Here is an 18,604-nt window from a genome sequence, read left to right as displayed (position 1 = left end):
ATGGGAGGTGGGATACTGGCAATTGAACCTAGGTGCACTCAAACAGTGAGCCTTTTACTTTTAATTTTTATCTATTTATTTTTTAAATTTTGAGACAGGATCTTGCTAAGTTTCTTGGGGCCTCACTAAGTTACTGAGGCTGGCCTAGAATTTGCCATCCTCCTCCCTCAGCCTCCCAGGTTGCTGGGATTACAGGTGTGTTCACCACACCTGCCTATACATTGTTGATGGGAATATAAAATGGTGCAGCCACTCCACAGTTTGGTCATTAAAAACAACAACAACAACAACAAACCAACAACTCAATATATATTTAATTAACAATTTCACACCTGGGCATTTATTCTAAAGAAATGAAAACTTATGTCTATATAAGAATATGTACATGAATGTTCACAGTAGCTTTATTTATAATAGCTCCAAACCGGAAACACCCAGTTGATAGGTGGTGAGTGCTTAAACAGTAGTACACCATTCTACCTCCTATCTCTTTGGGCTTGACTCTTCTAGGCACCCCATGTGGAATCACATGGCATTTGTCTTTTTACAACTGGCTTATCCACTTAACATCGAGTTCTCAAGGTTCATCCTGTTGCACCGTATCATGAGCAAGTTTTAAAAGTATCTTCAAACTCCAGTTTCCTCACATATAAGTCCCCTGCCTCCCCAAGAATAGTTGGGGGGATTAAATGCCCTGGGAATTCAGCGTGAATCGATTCCCCTTTCCCCTCCCTGGGGCCTTCCTGTGCCCAAAGACTCCTTGGGCTCTTGTCCTTTAACAAATCTCTCTCAACTTTCATGACCTCCCAAGTTCATAATTTCTCTCTCTACCAGAGAACTTTCCCCATCTCCACAGTCACAGTTCTTAAGAGCAAGTTGTCTGATACCTGTCTGTCTCTCCTCACTTCCCCATCACTCTTCAATGCTCTGCAGAGATTACGGGAAACTCCCAAGTGCCCAATCTATTTCTCAGTCTGACTTCACTTGCCCCCTCCTGCAAGAGACGCTGTGGATGAGCATCACTGAATAGTCCTTTGTTGAGATGCCCTTCCTCAGCTTCTGATGGCACTGTAGCATTTGAAACTGGTCAAAAAGACAGTTTAAAGATGGGCATGTAGCACACACTTGTAACCCCAGTTGTTCAGGAGGCTGAGGAAAGAGGACGGCAAGTTTAAGGCCAGACTCAGCAGTTAGGTGGAACCCAAGCAACGAAGTAAGACCCTGTCTCAAAATAAAAAGGGCTGGGGGTGTGGCTCAGTAGTTAAGCACCCCTGGGGTCAATCTCTAGAACCAAGAAGAAAGGAAGAAAAAGAAAGAAAAAGGAAAAAAGGCAGTTCAAGGATAAGGAACAGAAGCTGTACGCCAATGTAGGATTTTTATTCATCCATTCAACAAATATCTTAGAAAGCTTATTTATTTATTTATTTATGGTACTGGGATTGGACCCAGGGGCACTTTACCACTGAGCCACATCCCAAGTCCTTCTTATTTTGATACAGTCTGTGTAAGTTGCCCAGGCTGGCCTGAACTTGGGATCCTCCTGCCCCAGCCACCTGTATCACTAGGATTTTAGCCTGGTTTGGAGCACTGTTCTGTCAGCCGATGTCCTAGGTGCTAAAGAAACTCCAGTCAGTCTGGGGCTGGGGATGTGGCTCAAGCGGTAGTGCGCTCGCCTGGCATGCCTGCGGCCCGGGTTCGATCCTCAGCACCACATACAAACAAAGATGTTGTGTCCACTGAGAACTAAAAAATAAATATTAAAAAAAAAAAAGAAACTTCAGTCAACAACTGAGCAAATGTGGTGCCCTAAGCACATTTAGGGGGACAGAGGAGATTCATCAAGATTTGGAGGCGATGGGACCTCACCCTACCTTTCTGTAGTTTCTTCTTCTGCAGCTAGAAGAAAAATAACTCAAGCCTCTTTCTTTAACACTATGAGCTGTGGCCCCAATTCCCCTCACCCCACGGCCAGGATCACCAGAGTTTTCCCTGCCTGTGTGTGTGTGTGTGTGTGTGTGTGTGTGTGTGTGTGTGTTTTGCTGGGGGTTTGAACCCAGGGCCTCACACGCAAGGCAAACACTCTAACACCGAGCAACATCCTCAGCCCTTCTTATTTTGAGGCAGGGTCTCACTAAGTTGCCAGGCTGGCCTCAAACTTGCTATCCTCCTGCCTCAGGCTCCAAGCAGCTGGATTATAAGTGTACACCATGGTGCCTAACTTCCTTTTCCACTTTCATGTCACCCTGGTCCTGCACAGAGTCCCACTGAAGAACTGATTGCAATGCATTTGGCTTGTATTCTTACCTTTCTGTCTCCTTTAGAAGGTGAGCTTCACGTAGGCCCCAGTGGGTGGAACCGTGCTCCTCCTGGTATTTCCAGGGACTGGTACAGGGCCCAGCACATGAAAAACAATCACTGAGTCTTCATTGGATGAGTGAAGTCAAATAACTCACTTTTAAAGTTAATTAACTAGAATGTTATGATGGACCTTTTGTCCCCTTGTATTTTGTTGGTTGAGACTCTGAACTTCAGAGATTATAATAAGCACCAGAAACACTTAGGAAGCAGCTCCTTTTTCCTTTAAATATCCGTCTACTACTTCAGAGGAGGCAAGGAACCATGAGGATGCCCAGACAAACCACAGGTTTTCTAGGCAGGGAAGAAAGAACCAATTAAATGTTCCCGATGCATACTTTCAATCTAATTTGGCAAATAAAGTTGAACTATTCAAGGTCTTCTCCATTGGCCTTTTTTTCTAGTACATTGAACTGGGAGGAACTGGATGAACATCCTCATTTCACAGAGTAAGAACCTGAGGACCCTAAAGTGCCCTGGCTTGCACAGAGTCATACGTGACTGGCAGCAGAAACCCTTTCTAGAATCTTCTTTCTACTACCCACTACTATAACTCAAATCTTCAAAGCAACAAACGTCATATGGTAGCATGAATTCCACTGGAGACACAGATGTTGAAAAAGAGGTTCCTACCTGGAATCGTTTTATAATCTAGTGAGGAAGGAAGATATGCCTGCAGAACATTACAGAAATACATGCAAAAAATAAGGTGCATGCAAAATCCACACAGCCATGAGCTTTGACTCCAAGGACTGGCAGATGGCTTTGGAGTGTGAAGGTGGCATCTTAGCTGCAGGTCTCCCCTTTTCCTCTGGGAGAGTGGTGATAAATGTGTGGAGATGGGGGCTCACATCTCCTGTTCCTGGGGGGCATTTCCAGCACACCTGGCGGGGTGGATTGCTGACTACTCACTTCTCCCCTGTGCTTATGGGAGAGGTGAGGAACCATGATGTCCAGACCAGTCGCAAGTTTTCTGAGCAGAGAAGAAAGCACCCACCTAAATATTTCAGACACATATTTACAACCTGTCTTTTCTTTACCTAAAATCTTCCTGAACAAGGACCTCTGAGCCAAGAATCTCAGTTTGCAATTCTAGTCAATGTGACTTGATTTTGTAAAACCACCTCCAGGATATTAAGTGATCCGGGACTGCAGAGAACAGTCAGTAGAATCAATGTGTTAATGAGGTACTAACACAGCTTTGCTTGGGATTAACACATTCAGGAGCCAACCAATTAACTGCCCTTTCTGATACCTTTTAGGCGTTTTCTGTGTTGGGAACTTGGTAAGGCTGCAGGCCTATGTAAATCTCAGCTCTCCTATACTCTTTTTTTTTTTTTTTTTGCAGGGCTAGAGGACTGGAGGAGAGTTGAAGAATATCCTTAAATCTAGATGAAGGCTGGGGGCATAGTTCACATAGAGCACTGGCCTAACAGGTGTGAGGCCCTGGGTTTAATCCCAGGGGCAGGGCGGAGAAGGGGGCAGGGGGAAGTCAGCTGAATGACAAATCCCAGCTTGAGCTATCTTGTCCTTCGACTAAATGTTGATCATATACATGCACAATCGTGTGTCTGCTTAGAGTCACCCAAGTCCTTCACGGAGCCGCCCCCCGCCTCCCGGCCCCTACCCCCTCATAGAGGTTGCAACAGAAGCAGCGATGTCCAGGCTGCAAGTGGTCTATTCTGCCTACTGTTCTTCCTCCCTGATGAATATCCCTGGTGTACAGTCTTTGCCAAATAAAGAGAATATAAGCCTCTCTGGATCTCAACACCAAACAGCTGAGTCGGCACAGACTTCTGCATAGGAGGGGACTTTGGGAATGCCACATCACATTCTCCTGGCAGTAAGAGTTCTTCCAACTCCTCCCAAATAGCCCTTCTCTTCCTGAGGTTTTCTCTTCTATTAGATGTTCCTCAGAACAAGGCTGGAGAAACACTGTCATAAAATGCTATAGATTGGCACCACTGCATACTGCCCCTTCTTTCTCCTCCCAGGAAATCTTTTCCTCAAAGGAGAATTACTGTTTTGTTTTTTTTTCTCCTGTAACTCGGTGTATATTATCTATAGCACTAGATGCTGAAGAGGATATAAGAGGAGCAAGTCTTGCTGGAACACCAAAGTCAATCATATCATTTCTCTATTATTTCTTCTGCCCCGTCAGAAGAAAGTTTGGCAATTATATATTCCCTTTTCTAGACAATTGAGAGAAAAAGAGATGATTTAGAATATTCCAAATGTCCTCCTCTGCCATCTATTCATCCACCCATTTACCCACCTCCTACCCATCCACCCATCCATCCATTCATCCATCCATCCACCATCCATCCATCCATTTATCCATTCATCCATCCATCCATCCATCTGTCCACCCATCCATCCATCCATCCATCCATTTATCCATTCATCCATCCATTCATCCATCCATCCATCCATCTGTCCATCCATCCATCCATCCATCCATCCATCCATCCATCCATCCATCTGTCCATCCATCCACTCACCTTAACACTTTAAAAGCCCTTCCAACATTTGATAGCCTCCTTTGGACCAAGTGTTGTGCAGGGAACTGAGGACCTACCAATTGAACAAGACCTGCCCTTTGCCCTCAGGCAAGTCCCAGTCCAGAGGGCTGCTCTCATATGATCAGACCGGGAACTGTCTGTCACTGCTAGAGTGGGAGCATGTTCCTGGTGCCAAGGAATCAAGTCCATGGTTTGGACAGCTAAGGCTGATTGTGAGCTAATTCGTGGAACATTTTTTTTTTCTTTTGCTGATTGCTTTAATTCCCCTTGGGTATATTTTCAAGGAATTTTAAAAACAGCAAAATCTAGAATCCAATTTGAGATGTATAATCTTTCAATCCCTTGGGGGCACATTTTGGTCCCTGCATTTCTCTACCTTCCTGCTTATCTCCAGGCTCCTGACATTCTGGAAGGCAAGCTGCTGTCGGATCCCTTTGTTCAGCTCCACATGCGCTTTCCCTTCCCAGGCACTGCCCCACTCATGACAGGAGACATTTCAGGACCCCAGAGAGCCTGGGATGGCAGAACACATTGACATGTGGGACTGGGAGAGGCAGCTGTCGGAGAAAATGAAGAGGAAGAGGTAAAAGTGGCAGTCACAGAGAGGAGGACACGGAGCAAGGGGAATGAGAAAGGTTGAGGCAGAGAAGGCAGGAAGAGGAGAAGGAGGAGAACACTGGCTCTAATCCGACCTCTAGGAGACCTGGCGCTGAGCAATGGCTGTGACTGGGAATTAGATTCAGGGAAGGGCTGGCTGTGACAGTCCTTCCAAATATGGGGTGAGGCAGAGCAGAATTTCAGGAATACCAGACGACCTGGGTCATCCACTGAGCCATGTCTTGAAGAGTGATTTCGCTTCAAAATAAACTGGGGGTGTCATGGGGGGAGACAACCCTCCCAACATCCATCATGTGTTGCTTTTGAAAATTATTATTTTGGAGCACAAGCTGTTTCCTGTCTTTAAAGCCTATTATCTATTTCCCTTCCAGGTGGAGCCTGGGCTGCCTGCTAATTTAATCCCCTGGGTTTCCTCTCTGCCTTCAAGATCTCACAGACATTCAGGCTTCATAAAGAGAGCACCTTTGTGTCCTCCTCCCCTCAACGCCCCCATCCACCCTGGCAGCAGAGGAGATGCTATTTTGGGAAACCGCAGCTGAGTAGGGAGGGTTGTTAATTGTTTGTCAAACCCTTCCAGTCCAGTTAGATCCCATGGAAAAAGCGGGGAAAGAAGAGCAGACCGTGGGCGAGCCTTCGCTGCTTCACTCCCCGTCTGTGACAGGGTGGGGGAAAGGGCTCCTTGGCCTCCAGGCGCTCATTTTTCAAATAATAAACCTAATTCTTCTACCCAATTAGAAACACAGAAACAAACATAGCGCAGGTCCAGGAACCAATCAAAATAGTTTAAAAATCACTCATAAGACTCAAAAAAACGAAGCAAAACAGAAACAGAAACAACCCCACAAAATACCCTGGCACGTCTGAGAGGAGACACCAGGGGCTCTGGCATCCATTCTGGCCACAGTGTGTACTTAAACCACTGGGTTCCAACCTGTGAGCAGACCCCAGGCCCTGCCACACCACCCCAGGGACACACTGGAGAAGAGACCTGCCCAGGCACATCCCCCAGAACCTTCGTGGTGACACTTCTGCTTGTCACGGCCTGGACCAACTCAAAGCCAACGGAAGATGACCCAGACTGAGAAGAAGCTGCAGGGTCTTTGACCCAGGGCCTCCCTGTGACTCGGAAACTTTCTAAGCATGAGGTCAGCTTGTGAAGGGAAGGGGGAGGGGACTGGGAACCAACACATTCTTTTTCTTAAAAGGGCAACACGGCCCATCATAACCAGTCATAACCAGTCAGTCCTTTCTTGACCAATTCTCCTATGAATGAATGCCTAGTCCCACTTGCTTTTAAAGGACACTGTTTTTATTTTTGTCATTGTTGTAAATAAATATATATATATATAATCATTATTATTATTATTATTATTATTATTTTGGTGTTTTCAGGGAACACTAAAAGGAATTCTCTTATTAACAGAGAAGTTGAATTCAGAGCGCTTATAAGCGACCCTGGTGAAGGGAAGGACGTGAGAGTCCTGTCTACTTTATAATCGTTCTTTCCTCAATGGAGCTCAGGCTGCCTCATAAACATAGGTTTCCTAATCCACACCCTCGCTCTGGCTAGACAGTAGATCTGAAACTCCCTTTCACACTGAGGGAAGTTCTGTATAAATACTCATTCAGAATCTGCTTAGTGAAAATGAACACGAGATGGGTTAGTGATTGATTTTTTTTTTTTTGGGGGGGGGAGTACCGGGGATTGAACTCAGGGACACTCAACCACTGAGTTACATCCCCAGCCCTATTTTGTTATTTAGAGACAGGGTCTTACTGAGTTGCTTAGTGCCTCCCCGTCGCTGAGGCTGGCTTTGAATTGGCCATCTTCCTGCCTCAGCCTCCTGAGCTGCTGGGATCACAGGCTCGTGCCACGCTGCCCTGCGTGACTTGGGATTTTGGAGCTGATGAGCATTCATGTTAGAATTGAGAGCCACTGCACTGATCTAGAGTGGACTTGATCGGTGAGTTAGGACATGTTTTATCAGCTATGGCAGCTAGAACGAGAGAGAAAGAGGCACCAGTTTTTCTTATTGGTTAGGGGTGTGTGGTTTGCTCCCGGATGAGGTGTTTATACTCAGTGGGGTTTTCAGAACAGGGTAGGTAAGCCATGACGTCCTCAGTAATAAAGTCATACGTTTGTAAACAGCTTGGTAGAAAAAGCAGACTGTCTAAAATCAACTTATTTTATATGGAAAGTAACTTTTATAGGGAAATGATACAGCTTAGAGTCATGACTAATTATGAGGTAGGGTAAAATAAAATGTATTTGTGGTGATAGTTTGGTTAGTACACTACTAGAATAATTTATGTAATGTACTCTTTTTTTATTCTCTAGTTGGCTGTGTTTGAATAGATTAGTTTCAAATTTGGGGAACCCATTAATTAATTTATCAAGTAGTTATTTGTTGATACCCACATAGCTGAGAATAAGAGAGGCGGGATGGGAGAAAATGCCAAGTTGCCTTTCCCAGCACTTTAGAATATTCCTGGGAAGTAAGAGATACATCCACACAAAAGTGAAGCTATATGTGAGGAAATAGAATACAAAAAAGAAACGTGAAAGATGTGGTGGGATGGTGAGTGACCTTGTAGTTTTAGATAACAATTGACTGTTGGATTAAGAGAGTGTGCATGTGTGCGGGTGAGCAGACTCAAACACCAATGGGCACAGAGGCTTCCGGAAGAAGTGATGTGCAGAGCTGGGGCAGGAAGTGAGAAGGTGTTTTGTTGAGGAACCAGGAGATGAGATGTACGTATACTTTGTTTTGTTTTTGTTTTCTCGTAGTGGGGAACCCAGGGCCTCATGGATGCAGAGCTACATACCTTAGCCCTAGCTACAACCTTAGCCCTAGGAGATAGACTTTTTGTTTCTCCACATTTTGTATTGGTGCATTATAGTTGTACATAATATTAGTTATATGTATGTAATGAATTACATACCACAAGTACATGCACATGGCATGGCAATATAATGTGACCATTATCCATCCCTAGCACTTCCTCCCCATCTCCCTGGTCTCTTTCCTCTATTTCATAAGGTCACCCCACACACACCTTTCTTTTCCTTTTTCCTAATAGGTATACTTTTGATGAGACCTGCCTAGCTGGGAAAGAGGTGAAGCATTTATGTTCCCCATAGTAGTCATAGATAAGGTGGAAAAGTTTGCTTAGAGTCAAAGACTAATGGAATTTTAGACCTAAAATAATTCCCACCTAGTTGGGCCACTGGTTCTCAAATACGGCTGCATGGTGTAATCACCTGTGGAGCTATTAAAAATTCTGATGCCTGAGTCTCACCCCAGAGACTCTAGGTGATCTGGTCAGGCCTGGGTGTCTGTATATTTAACGGCTCCCCAGCCAATTCCATAATTTGAGGATTACTGATTTAGTCCAACTCCCCAAATTTACAAATAAAGACCACCTCCTGGTTTGCCCCTAGCCAGCTAGTGAGAGTGGCCAGGATGCCCACCGAACACCTGCTCTGTTCAAGCTCCCAGCAGTCTGTCTTCCACAGTGTATTGTGTGGTACTCTGGAGAAGAGGCCAGAGATTTGGATTTTTGCCATAAAGGTCATGGGAAGCCATTGAAGATACTTTTGTGTGCAAGAACATGGCACATTGAAGGGCTGGGGATACGGCTCAAGCGGTAGCGCGCTCGCCTGGCATGCGAGCGGCCCGGGTTTGATCCTCTGCACCACATACAAACAAAGATGCTGTGTCTGCCAAAAACTGAAAAATAAATACTGAAATTCTCTCTCTCTCTCTCTCTCTCTCTCTCTCTCTCTCTCTCTCTCTCTCAATCTCTTAAAAAAAATTCTTAAAAAAAAAAAAGAACATGGCACATTGAAAACAAACAGTCCTGTAACTTCAAGTTGGACATCAGAATTGACAAGAGTAACTGAACCCTAACAATCCAGGAGAAAGATGTCATCCAAGGGAGTATTCTCTCTGAAATGGTTTGTATGTTTGTATTTTGAATTAAGATATAATATTATGATGATTTCTGTGTCATTGGATCCAGATAAGTAGAATGGTGTTTTGTTTTGTTTTATTTTTAGCTTTGTGGTGACTCAGTTCTAGAAAGAACTTTCTTCTGTCCAATTAGTTTTTTTACATTTTTCTTTGATTTTCTCCTTAACTCTACAATTAAGTATAAATTATTATTTTTATTTTGCATTTTACTTTCTGTTTACTATATCTTTCCTGTCCTTCCTGTCTTCTTCAATCAAGGACATTTGTTAATTGCCCACAATATGCTCATGCATATTTATATGTCTACACCTCCCTATCCCTTTATTGTCCCTAGAGCAGTGTTGCCCAATAGAAATATAATTTGAGTCACATATATAAAAAGAAACTGCTAAGTTAATTTCATTCAGTATATCTCAAATTACATCATTTTAATACATAAAATGATTAAGGAAATACATTACATTCTCTTCTTAATACTAAGTCTTTGAAACCTGGTATGTATTTTATACTTTTAAGCACAGATCAACTGGGACTTCAAAGATATGACCATAAAGTTGGGCTTCAGGAAGCACATTTATCCTTTTCCAATTTTTAGTTTAAATTGAAGTTAAGTAAAATTAAAAGCTGAGTTCCTCATTTGTACTAGCCATATTCTTCATGTGCTAGATAGCCACAAGGGGCTAGTGGCCACCTTATTGAACAAGCAGGTCTAGTGTTTTTTTTTTTTTTTTTTTTTGCAGTACTGGAATTGAACCCAGGGCCTATACATATGCTAGGCAAGCACTCTTCCACTGAGCTACAGCCCCCATTTTTATTTTGAGAAAGGGGTCTAGCTAAGTTGTCAGGCTGGCCTTGAACTTGAGATCCTCCACTCTCAGCCTCCAGAGTAGCTGGGACTACAGGCATATGCCACAGTGCCCAGGTGGGCCTGGGGTTTTATGTGGAGGTGTTTTTTCATTCTACAGCTTTAGAAGATACTGGGCTCATTGTAATGAGTTTGATTGCTCATTTAATTGAGGAATCTGTTTTCTCTGTGAGTTTTTAAGAAGTCAGGGTGAAAAAAAAAAAAAGATGATCATTAAAAAAAACAATTTGAGGTTTTCCAAGCAAAGATATAAAATTTAGGGCAAGAATGAGGCTGGGGCTGTAAGTAAAGGAAATATGGAAGAGGGAAAAGAGTTGTGGTGCCCATCCCAAGTCAAACACTATTTGAATATAAAGAAATTCTAGACAAGTCAAACAACCAGAAAAGATGTAAAATATTTCAGAATAGTGAGAGAGAAAAGGGATGAATTAAAACTGGACTTTTAGAAGAGAAAGAAGATTATTACTTACATAAAGTATGTGTATGTGTATATATGTAGATATATATATGTGTGTATTATGTATATTTTTTTTATTTGGTGATACTGGGAATTGAATCCAGGAATGCTCTACCACTGTGCTACATCCCCAGTCCTTTTATATTTTTAGTTTTGAGAGAGGTCTCATTAGGTTGCTCAGGCTGGCTTTGAACTTGGGATCTTCTTGCCTCAATCCCCTGAGTCACTAGGAATACAGGCATGTGCCACTGTGCCCATCTAATAATGTATTTTTTTTAAATATTTTTAGTTGTAGATGGAGACAATACCTTTATTTTATTTATTTATTTTTTATGTGGTGCTTCTGATCGAACCCAGTGCCTCACACATGCCTGGCTCTACCACTCAACTACACCTCCAGCTCCTAATAATGTATTCTTATAGAGCTTTTCCCTTAAGGAATATGGATGTCATATAAATGGTTATTTGATTGCACAAGGAACCTTGGCAAATAAATAAAATTAAAAGTCCAAATGTCACCACATTAAAAAATAGAGACAGTGCCTATAGCTTTTCTCATGCACCCTCTTCACACTAACTGCAACATCTCACATAGCTATTATGTCTCTATCTGTAGTGGGTTTGCATTGCTCTTATATAGACTAGACTCAATTGAAGGCAATATAAATTGCTTTATCAACTGATAATGATACTTGGCTTTCAATTACTTGTATAAACAGGGTGGGCAAGAAATAAAGTCAACGACAGTGGACAGACAGACTGGCCCTGTGCTGAAAGGAATCCTGAGGCCCAAGCCCAGATAGTGTTCAAGTGCTTCAGATATTTGTGGGGACAGTGGGGCTGACACTTCCAGTACTAACTTTTCTGTGCCAGGTGGAGGAAACTGGGGCAAGTCCCTGCTACTTCTGATCCTGCTACCAATTTTTTTTTTTTTTTTTTAGTTGTAGTTGGCCACAATACCTTTATTTCACTTATTTATTTTTATGTGGTGCTGAGGATCAAACCCAAGGTCTTGCACATGCGAGGCAAGCACTCTACCGCTGAGCCACAACCCCAGCCCTACCAATTGTTTTTAACTGAAAAAAAACTCTCAAAGATTGGTTACAGCAAATTCTAGCTTGCTTATCTGTTGCTAAAGTTTTGAAGAATCTTCTTTCTCTCTTCCCGCTTTGGTAGTGGAGGTAAAGTTTTCTGATCATAAGAGCCCAGGGTCTCCAGAGATGAATTCTAAAAATTCCATTTTATTGGCTCAGAATTAGGGGAAACCCTGATTATAATTGTGGTTATTAATAATTTCAAATCAGCAGACATTTATTAGGCACCCACTATGTGGTATATTAGGAAAAGCATTCCAAATTCAACAAGTACTGACATGTACTTACCACGTGTCCAGTAAGTACTGTGCTAGGCCGTGGAGTAATAATAACCACATTCATAACAACAACAAAAACAGCAACAAAGACTTAGTGAGGTGCTTAGATGGTGATAGGGACTGTATAAGCAATTTAGTATATTTATCATTTCTATCTTACACAGTAGACTGAGGCACAGGGGGGTTAAATAACCTACCCATGTCACAAAACCAGGACACAGTTTTCTCATTTTACCTAGAGGTGAAATAACTTTCCACAGATCTCACAGTAAGAGGTGGAGCCAGGCAATCTAACCAAGAGCCCCAAACTTAAGCTTTAAATAAGTTTAGAATTGAATCCTACCCTCTCCATGACTTTGGGAGACTTTGGGAGACTGACTTAACCTCTCGGGGTCCTAGTTCGCTTACCTGTAAATGAAGGTATTGAGACCTCCTCCTTTCAGAACTTCATAGGATGCTGAATAATACATGTGAAGTGACCAGCCTGGTGCTTGGTAGACACCGTCGTCGTCACTAAGGATCCACCAATCCCAGTGCATTATCACTCCTGTTGTTTTTTTTTTTTTTGTTTTGTTTTGTTTTTTAAAGAGAGAGTGAGAGAGGAGAGAGAGAGATAGAGAGAATTTTTTTAATATTTATTTTTTAGTTCTCGGCAGACACAACATCTTTGTTGGTATGTGGTGCTGAGGATCGAACCCGGGCCGCACGCATGCCAGGCGAGCGCGCTACCGCTTGAGCCACATCCCCAGCCCTCACTCCTGTTGTTAAAACATTGAAGTGCTTCCATGCCTGTTGGCAGAACTTCTTTCTCCAGCCCCTTGAATGCTCCTGTTCCTGCCTTCCAGTCCCTTCTGCAGGAACCCTCCACGATCCCTGGCACTGTAGCCCGCTTTGATGGTTAGTACCCAACCGTGCCATATTTTCACTGTCTCCTGGTTGCAGATGTGAGACAGGCTCCTGCCTTTGATGAGTGTGTGGTCTAGAAGGGCCCCTGGGAAGAACAGGAGAAAGTGACGAGGGCAGTGATGGCTGATGGGACAGCTCAGTTCATATGGTGAGAAAGGGGCCACCAAGGCAAGAGTGTGTTAATAACCTGCTTCCCAGAGTGAGTGTGTGTATGTGTGTGTGTTGGGGGTGAGGCGGGGGGAGTCCCTGTTCATCACTAAAGTTCTTTTTGTCTCCTTGATTTTTTCATTCTTACTTCCTCCAACTAGTTCAGGCCTCATGACACTTTGCCTAAATGCTCAGAAGAGCTTTCAAATTTCAGCATTCTGAGTACCAATTGTTCTAGAATCCATTCTGTGTTCTTTCGCTCAACAACCTTCAGTAGGTCCCAGTAGCCCTATCTCCTCCCTGAGTTATCAACAATCCACATCGGCAGTCCCAGGCTAAGTTCCCTGCTTACTTTTTGGTGCATGCCCACCACATCTGCAAAATGAGATATTCCCTGCAAAATGAGGTAGATGTTCCCTGCACCAGATCCTTGTCCACTGCTTAAAACTTGTGGAACCTCCCTCAGGGGTTTCCAACACCCTCCTCAAATATACTTTCTTTGATAAAACTTTCCCTCATCTGTGTTTCTTCCTTTTCTGGTCTCCTCTCCCATCTCAAGTTCATGCATAGGATAACATGTTATAATAAGTAATACATATTGATCACTTACTACATGCCAGGTGCTGTTCTAAGAGTTTTGAATGTGTTACCTTGTTTGTTCTTCACAAAAATTCTTAAGAGGTAGGTACTATTATTTCTGTGTTCAAACAAGACTGGAACAAATCTCCAAAACAGCACACAGAAAGAAAAAGGCAGAGCTGAGATTCCAACCCAGGAAGCTGGTGTTCTTAAGCATTGTTTTATAGGGAATCAAACCTAAAGAAAGAAAAAAAAAAAAAAAGAATTCTCATGTGTTATGGTTTGGATCTTGAATGTCCCCTGAAAAGCTCTTGTTTTAATTAATGCAGGAATGATCAGAGGTGTAACCTCATTAGCAGATTCATCTATTTGATAGCTTAATGAATGGTCTACTGGGTGGTAACTGTACGTGGGTGGGGAGTGGCTGGAGGAAGTAGGTCACTGGGGGTGTGCCCTCCGACTACATCTCGTCCTTGGTTCCTCTCCACCTCCTGGCTGCCAGGAGCTCACAGCTTTCCTCCACCAGGCCCTTTTGCCATGACGTTCTGCCTTACCTCAGGCCTAGAGCAACAGAGTCGGCCAACCATGGACTAAGACCTCTAAACTGTGAGACCCAAATAAACTTTTCCTCTTCTAATTCGCTCTTGTTAGGTATTTTGGGCACAAAGATGAACAGCTGACTAGCACATCATGTTACTGCTCAACATATGCTGCCAGGTTTTGTAATAATTCTTGTGATTATTTATCTCCTTCTTTATGTGGACTGAAAATTCCTAGGTCTCATGGTCTGGGTCTCAGTTACCAGCAATAAATTGTGGGCAAAAATAAGATTACTGGTGGGGCTTGGTGGCACAAACCTACAATGCCAGCCACTTGGGAAGCTGAGCCAAGAAGATTGAAAGTTAAGAGGCCATCCTCGGCAACTTAGCCAGACCCTATCTCAAAAAAAAAAAAAAAAGTGACATTATGGAGGCATCAAGTCCTCTGGAAGCATCCTGATTGTGAACTGGCCGTGTTAAAGTCCACCTTTCATTAGTATTTCTCCTAAAGAAGCTCATAGCTTGGTCAAATCCTGATGCAGGACCAGGCCAATTGTTTGTATTCCAACAAAGTTATTTTTATTCAGATTGTAGCTGAGAGTTATCATTTGTCTTCTCCATATTAAGGTAGACATATAAGAGACATCTCAGACATCTTAGAGTTTAAGAAACTCAAAGGTCCTCAGGTTATTTACACAGACTCATAAGGCAGGTAGGTCTGTGATGGAGCTCAGGTGGGTCTAACTAGGACTGACTCTTCACCTTCCCAGTTCAGGACCCTGTTATAACTCTGTGGTGATTTTAACCTTATGCCATGGACTTGTAAGAATCAGCAGATGGAGTCTCCTGCAATTCCAGTGACCCAGTGGCTGAGGCAGGAGGATCCCAAGTTCAAGGCCAGTCTCAACAACTCTGAGCCCTCAGCAACTTTGTGAGACCCTGTTTCAAAATAAAGAGGACTGGGAATGCAGCTCTGTTGATAAAGTACCTCTGGGTCTAATCCCCAGGGCCTAAAAAGTAAAAATAAAAAATAAATCAGTAGACAGATTTTTGTTGACTGGCCAAAAAATTCTAGAACACCCTTCCTCCACACAAATAAAAATATGACATCATTATGGGAACCCAGAGCTTCTCTATTTGTATTTTTAGAACTTGCTAGATTTTCCCAAGGGCAGATTAGTCAGTTCTTGCGTCGAAGAAAAATCGCTGTGGAGAAACGTGTAACATCTTCCATTTAACTGGCAACTGGGTTTGTTCTACGTTCTAGGGAACAAGTGACAGATGCTGACTTTAGTGGAGAACCAATAACTTTGGACCTCAACAGAATTCCTTGATAAGAGGCCAGAAAGTTGAGAACTTCTAGAATCCCCCTTCTCTTTGAGGTTAGAATCATTAGCTCCTAAGAGTGTGTGACTCCAGTGGGCAAGGGGCTCTCCCACAAATATCTGCCAAATGCCCTGTGGTAACACCGTTTCGTATCTCCTGCCGGGTATTGACATCATCTCCATTTTTGTCAGAGTGGCCTAGGTTTACGGTGTGTATAGCTGGAAATGGTGGCAAGGCGGGGAGGGCACCGTTGACCTGGGAAGGATCAGGACTTTATGGTGGAGCAGAGTCCACCACCATACTCAGATGAAAGCTCAAAGGTTCCATTCGCTTTGGTTCTGGCTAGCCAGCACACAACCCAGATTCTTTAACTACAGACACCACTGCGAGCCCCCAAGCCCCAGCACCGCTGTCGATTCCAGGCCCCACCGGCACTGCTCGGTGGCCGCCAGCCGTCGCCCCCTTTAAGAGCCTGCTCCGCGGGACTAACGTTCGAACCGGCCCTGACGCCCCTCCTCCGGCTCCGATTGGCAGCGCGCGGCGCACGAGGGCGCGCAGGCCAGCCCAGAACGGTTGGCGGCGCTCCGTGATTGGCGTTCGCGGAGTCTATATAAACCGCGGGGCGGCGCGGCAGTCTCAGTTTAGCGACCGGACCCGAAAGTAGGTGGTGGATAGGTGAGGAGAGGGTAAGAAGGCAGCGCGCGTCCCCGGAGTGGTTTCTCTTTGGAGCCCTAAATTATCGAGGCTGTACCCCCGGGGCGGGCTTGTTGACGCTTCCCGACCCTCTCCCAGCTTCTGAACCTGAGCCGGGGCTCACCCCCGACCCCTCGGTGCCCGCCCAGTGCAGGGGAGGCACGATGGAGTTCAAGCTGGAGGCTCACCGCATCGTCAGCATCTCCCTGGGCAAGATCTACAACTCGCGGGTCCAGCGCGGCGGCATCAAGCTGCACAAGAACCTCCTGGTCTCGCTGGTGCTGCGCAGCGCCCGCCAGGTCTACCTGAGTGACCCGTGTCCCGGCTTCTACCTGGCCGGTTCCACCGAGACCCCAGTGCCGCCGCCGCCGCAGCCCGGGGAGCCGGCGGCCGGGCCCCCTGCCGGCTGGGGGGAGCCGCCTCCGCCCACCGCCCTGGCCGCCTGGCGGGAGACCCAGCCGGAGCGCCCAGCCGTCCCAGACGCGCCGCGGGCGGGAGACGCGGAACCAGCGGGAGCGGTGGCCGGAGCTGGGGACGCTCCTCCGGGCCGAGAGGCGGACGCAACGGAGGCTACCTGGGGCCGCGTGGCAGCGGCCGGGGGAGTCTCGGACTTTCTCCCGGAGAGGCTGCGCGCTGCGCGACGCCCTTGCGGCTGCCCCGCAGGAGAGGAGGACCAGCCGGGCGCGTCCCCCGGCGCCGACTGCTGCTGCGCCCCGCCACCGGTCGAGGAGGAGCCCCCCGCGCCGCCGGTGGTATGCCCCAGGAAGCGCGGCGCGGCGGGGGCAGGCGGCGGCCACGCGGGCTGCCCGGCGCCGGACTCGACCCCGCTGAAGAAGCCGCGCCGGAACTTGGAGGAGCAGCCGAGCGCGGGCGAGCAGGACGGCGAGGAGGAGATGGAGACCGGGAACGTGGCGAACCTCATTAGCATCTTCGGTTCCAGCTTCTCGGGACTCTTGCGGAAAAGCCCCGGGGGCGGCCGGGAGAAAGAAGAGGCCGAGGAGAGCGGTGCGGAAGCCGCCGAGCCCGGGCAGATCTGCTGCGATAAGCCGGTGCTGAGAGACATTAACCCTTGGAGCACAGCCATCGTGGCCTTCTGAGCCCCGGCCCCGCGCGGGGTGAGGTTGAACCGCGGCGACCCCAAAGCGAGCGCCGGGCCGCGAGGACGCCCCAGGGACCGCAGGCGCTGAGCGCGTCGGGGAGACTGCTGCTGCCGGGCAGCGCGCACTGTCCCCGGCTGGGCAGCCGGGCTGTGCCCACACTCCCAAGGCTCATCCTGAGACCTGGAGTGGGAGGCTTATTGGAAGAGGACGATCGTTAATTTTTGTGTCTGTGTATGTCCGTGTGTCTGTAAGTTTGTCTTGTTGAATTAAGACTTGTTTTGTCCTTCTGGAATGCACCACCCCTTCCCCGGGGCTTATGACTTTGGGGGCAGACAGGGACTTTCCTCTGCCGGCGGCACAGAGAAGGAAGCGGCTGCGAGGCTCGCGGCCGGGGAGTTCCCCACTCGTTCTCCGGGGAGGGAGGGACTTTACACACACCCCTCTCACGAAAGCTAGGACCACACCAGGGCCAGGAGTGGCGTTTCCTCCCAGGACTTCCTCAGACTAGACGGACTTGGTCTGGAGCGGAGGCCTGGAGTACTTCTCTTCCTCCCCACCATTCTCCAGCACAGAAGAAACGTTTATACCCTGTGATCGCTCTGGGAAAGGGGACTTTTAAGGGACCTTTGCTTCCCCACAGGGGGAGAAAGCTTGACGAACTTCACGAAAGAGTTCAAGCTTGGAAATATGGAGTTTATAAAGAAGAGATATATTTTTAAAAGCTCTAGCTCAGAACTACTACCCAGTGCTTTTAAAAAGTGTTTAATGAAACAAAGTTTACAGACAAAAGCCCTAAGTGGAAAGACCTTATGGTTTTGTAGATATGGTGACTCCAGTCTTTGTTGTATAAAGGTTGGGGGAGCTGATAAGGTTTTTGTACAGTATTTTCTCCTTCGTTGTATGGATTTTTGTATAAAAAAATGTAACTTTACGTGTCTAACACGTATTAAATATTTTGAAGCAACTTCACTGCCTCCTTTTCTAATCACCTGGGTTTTGTGGTAAGCTAAGGCCTGGGCTAGAAAATTTAAGGTGTGGTTCCTCACTATCAGTCATTCACAGACTGAGGACATTGTTTACTTGCTTCACTGAGTATCAAAAGGGACAACCTTAAGGTTTTACCCCTCAACATCCTAGGACTGCTATTAGAT

At 45.8% G+C, this 18,604-nt stretch overlaps 1 protein-coding gene across 1 annotated transcript; it reads left to right on the top strand.

Annotated features, from left to right (window-relative positions):
* Positions 1–16,311: 16,311 nt before the first annotated feature.
* Ier5 (immediate early response 5) lies at positions 16,312–18,404 on the top strand. Its single transcript, XM_026392857.2, has one exon. It carries the CDS (start codon positions 16,518–16,520, stop codon positions 17,448–17,450), a length of 933 nt encoding a protein of 310 aa, XP_026248642.2. The 5' UTR covers positions 16,312–16,517; the 3' UTR covers positions 17,451–18,404.
* Positions 18,405–18,604: the final 200 nt, after the last annotated feature.

Source organism: Urocitellus parryii, chromosome 9, assembly GCF_045843805.1.
Source record: "Urocitellus parryii isolate mUroPar1 chromosome 9, mUroPar1.hap1, whole genome shotgun sequence".
Taxonomy (NCBI): domain Eukaryota; kingdom Metazoa; phylum Chordata; class Mammalia; order Rodentia; family Sciuridae; genus Urocitellus; species Urocitellus parryii.
The sequence above is the reverse complement of the archived record's forward strand: the minus strand, read 5'-3'. Positions and strand labels throughout refer to the sequence as shown.

What these genes read in the sequence shown, in the direction of transcription:
- Ier5 (XM_026392857.2), top strand. Translation starts at nt 16,518, where the DNA reads ATGGAGTTCAAGCTGGAGGCTCACCGCATCGTCAGCATCTCCCTGGGC.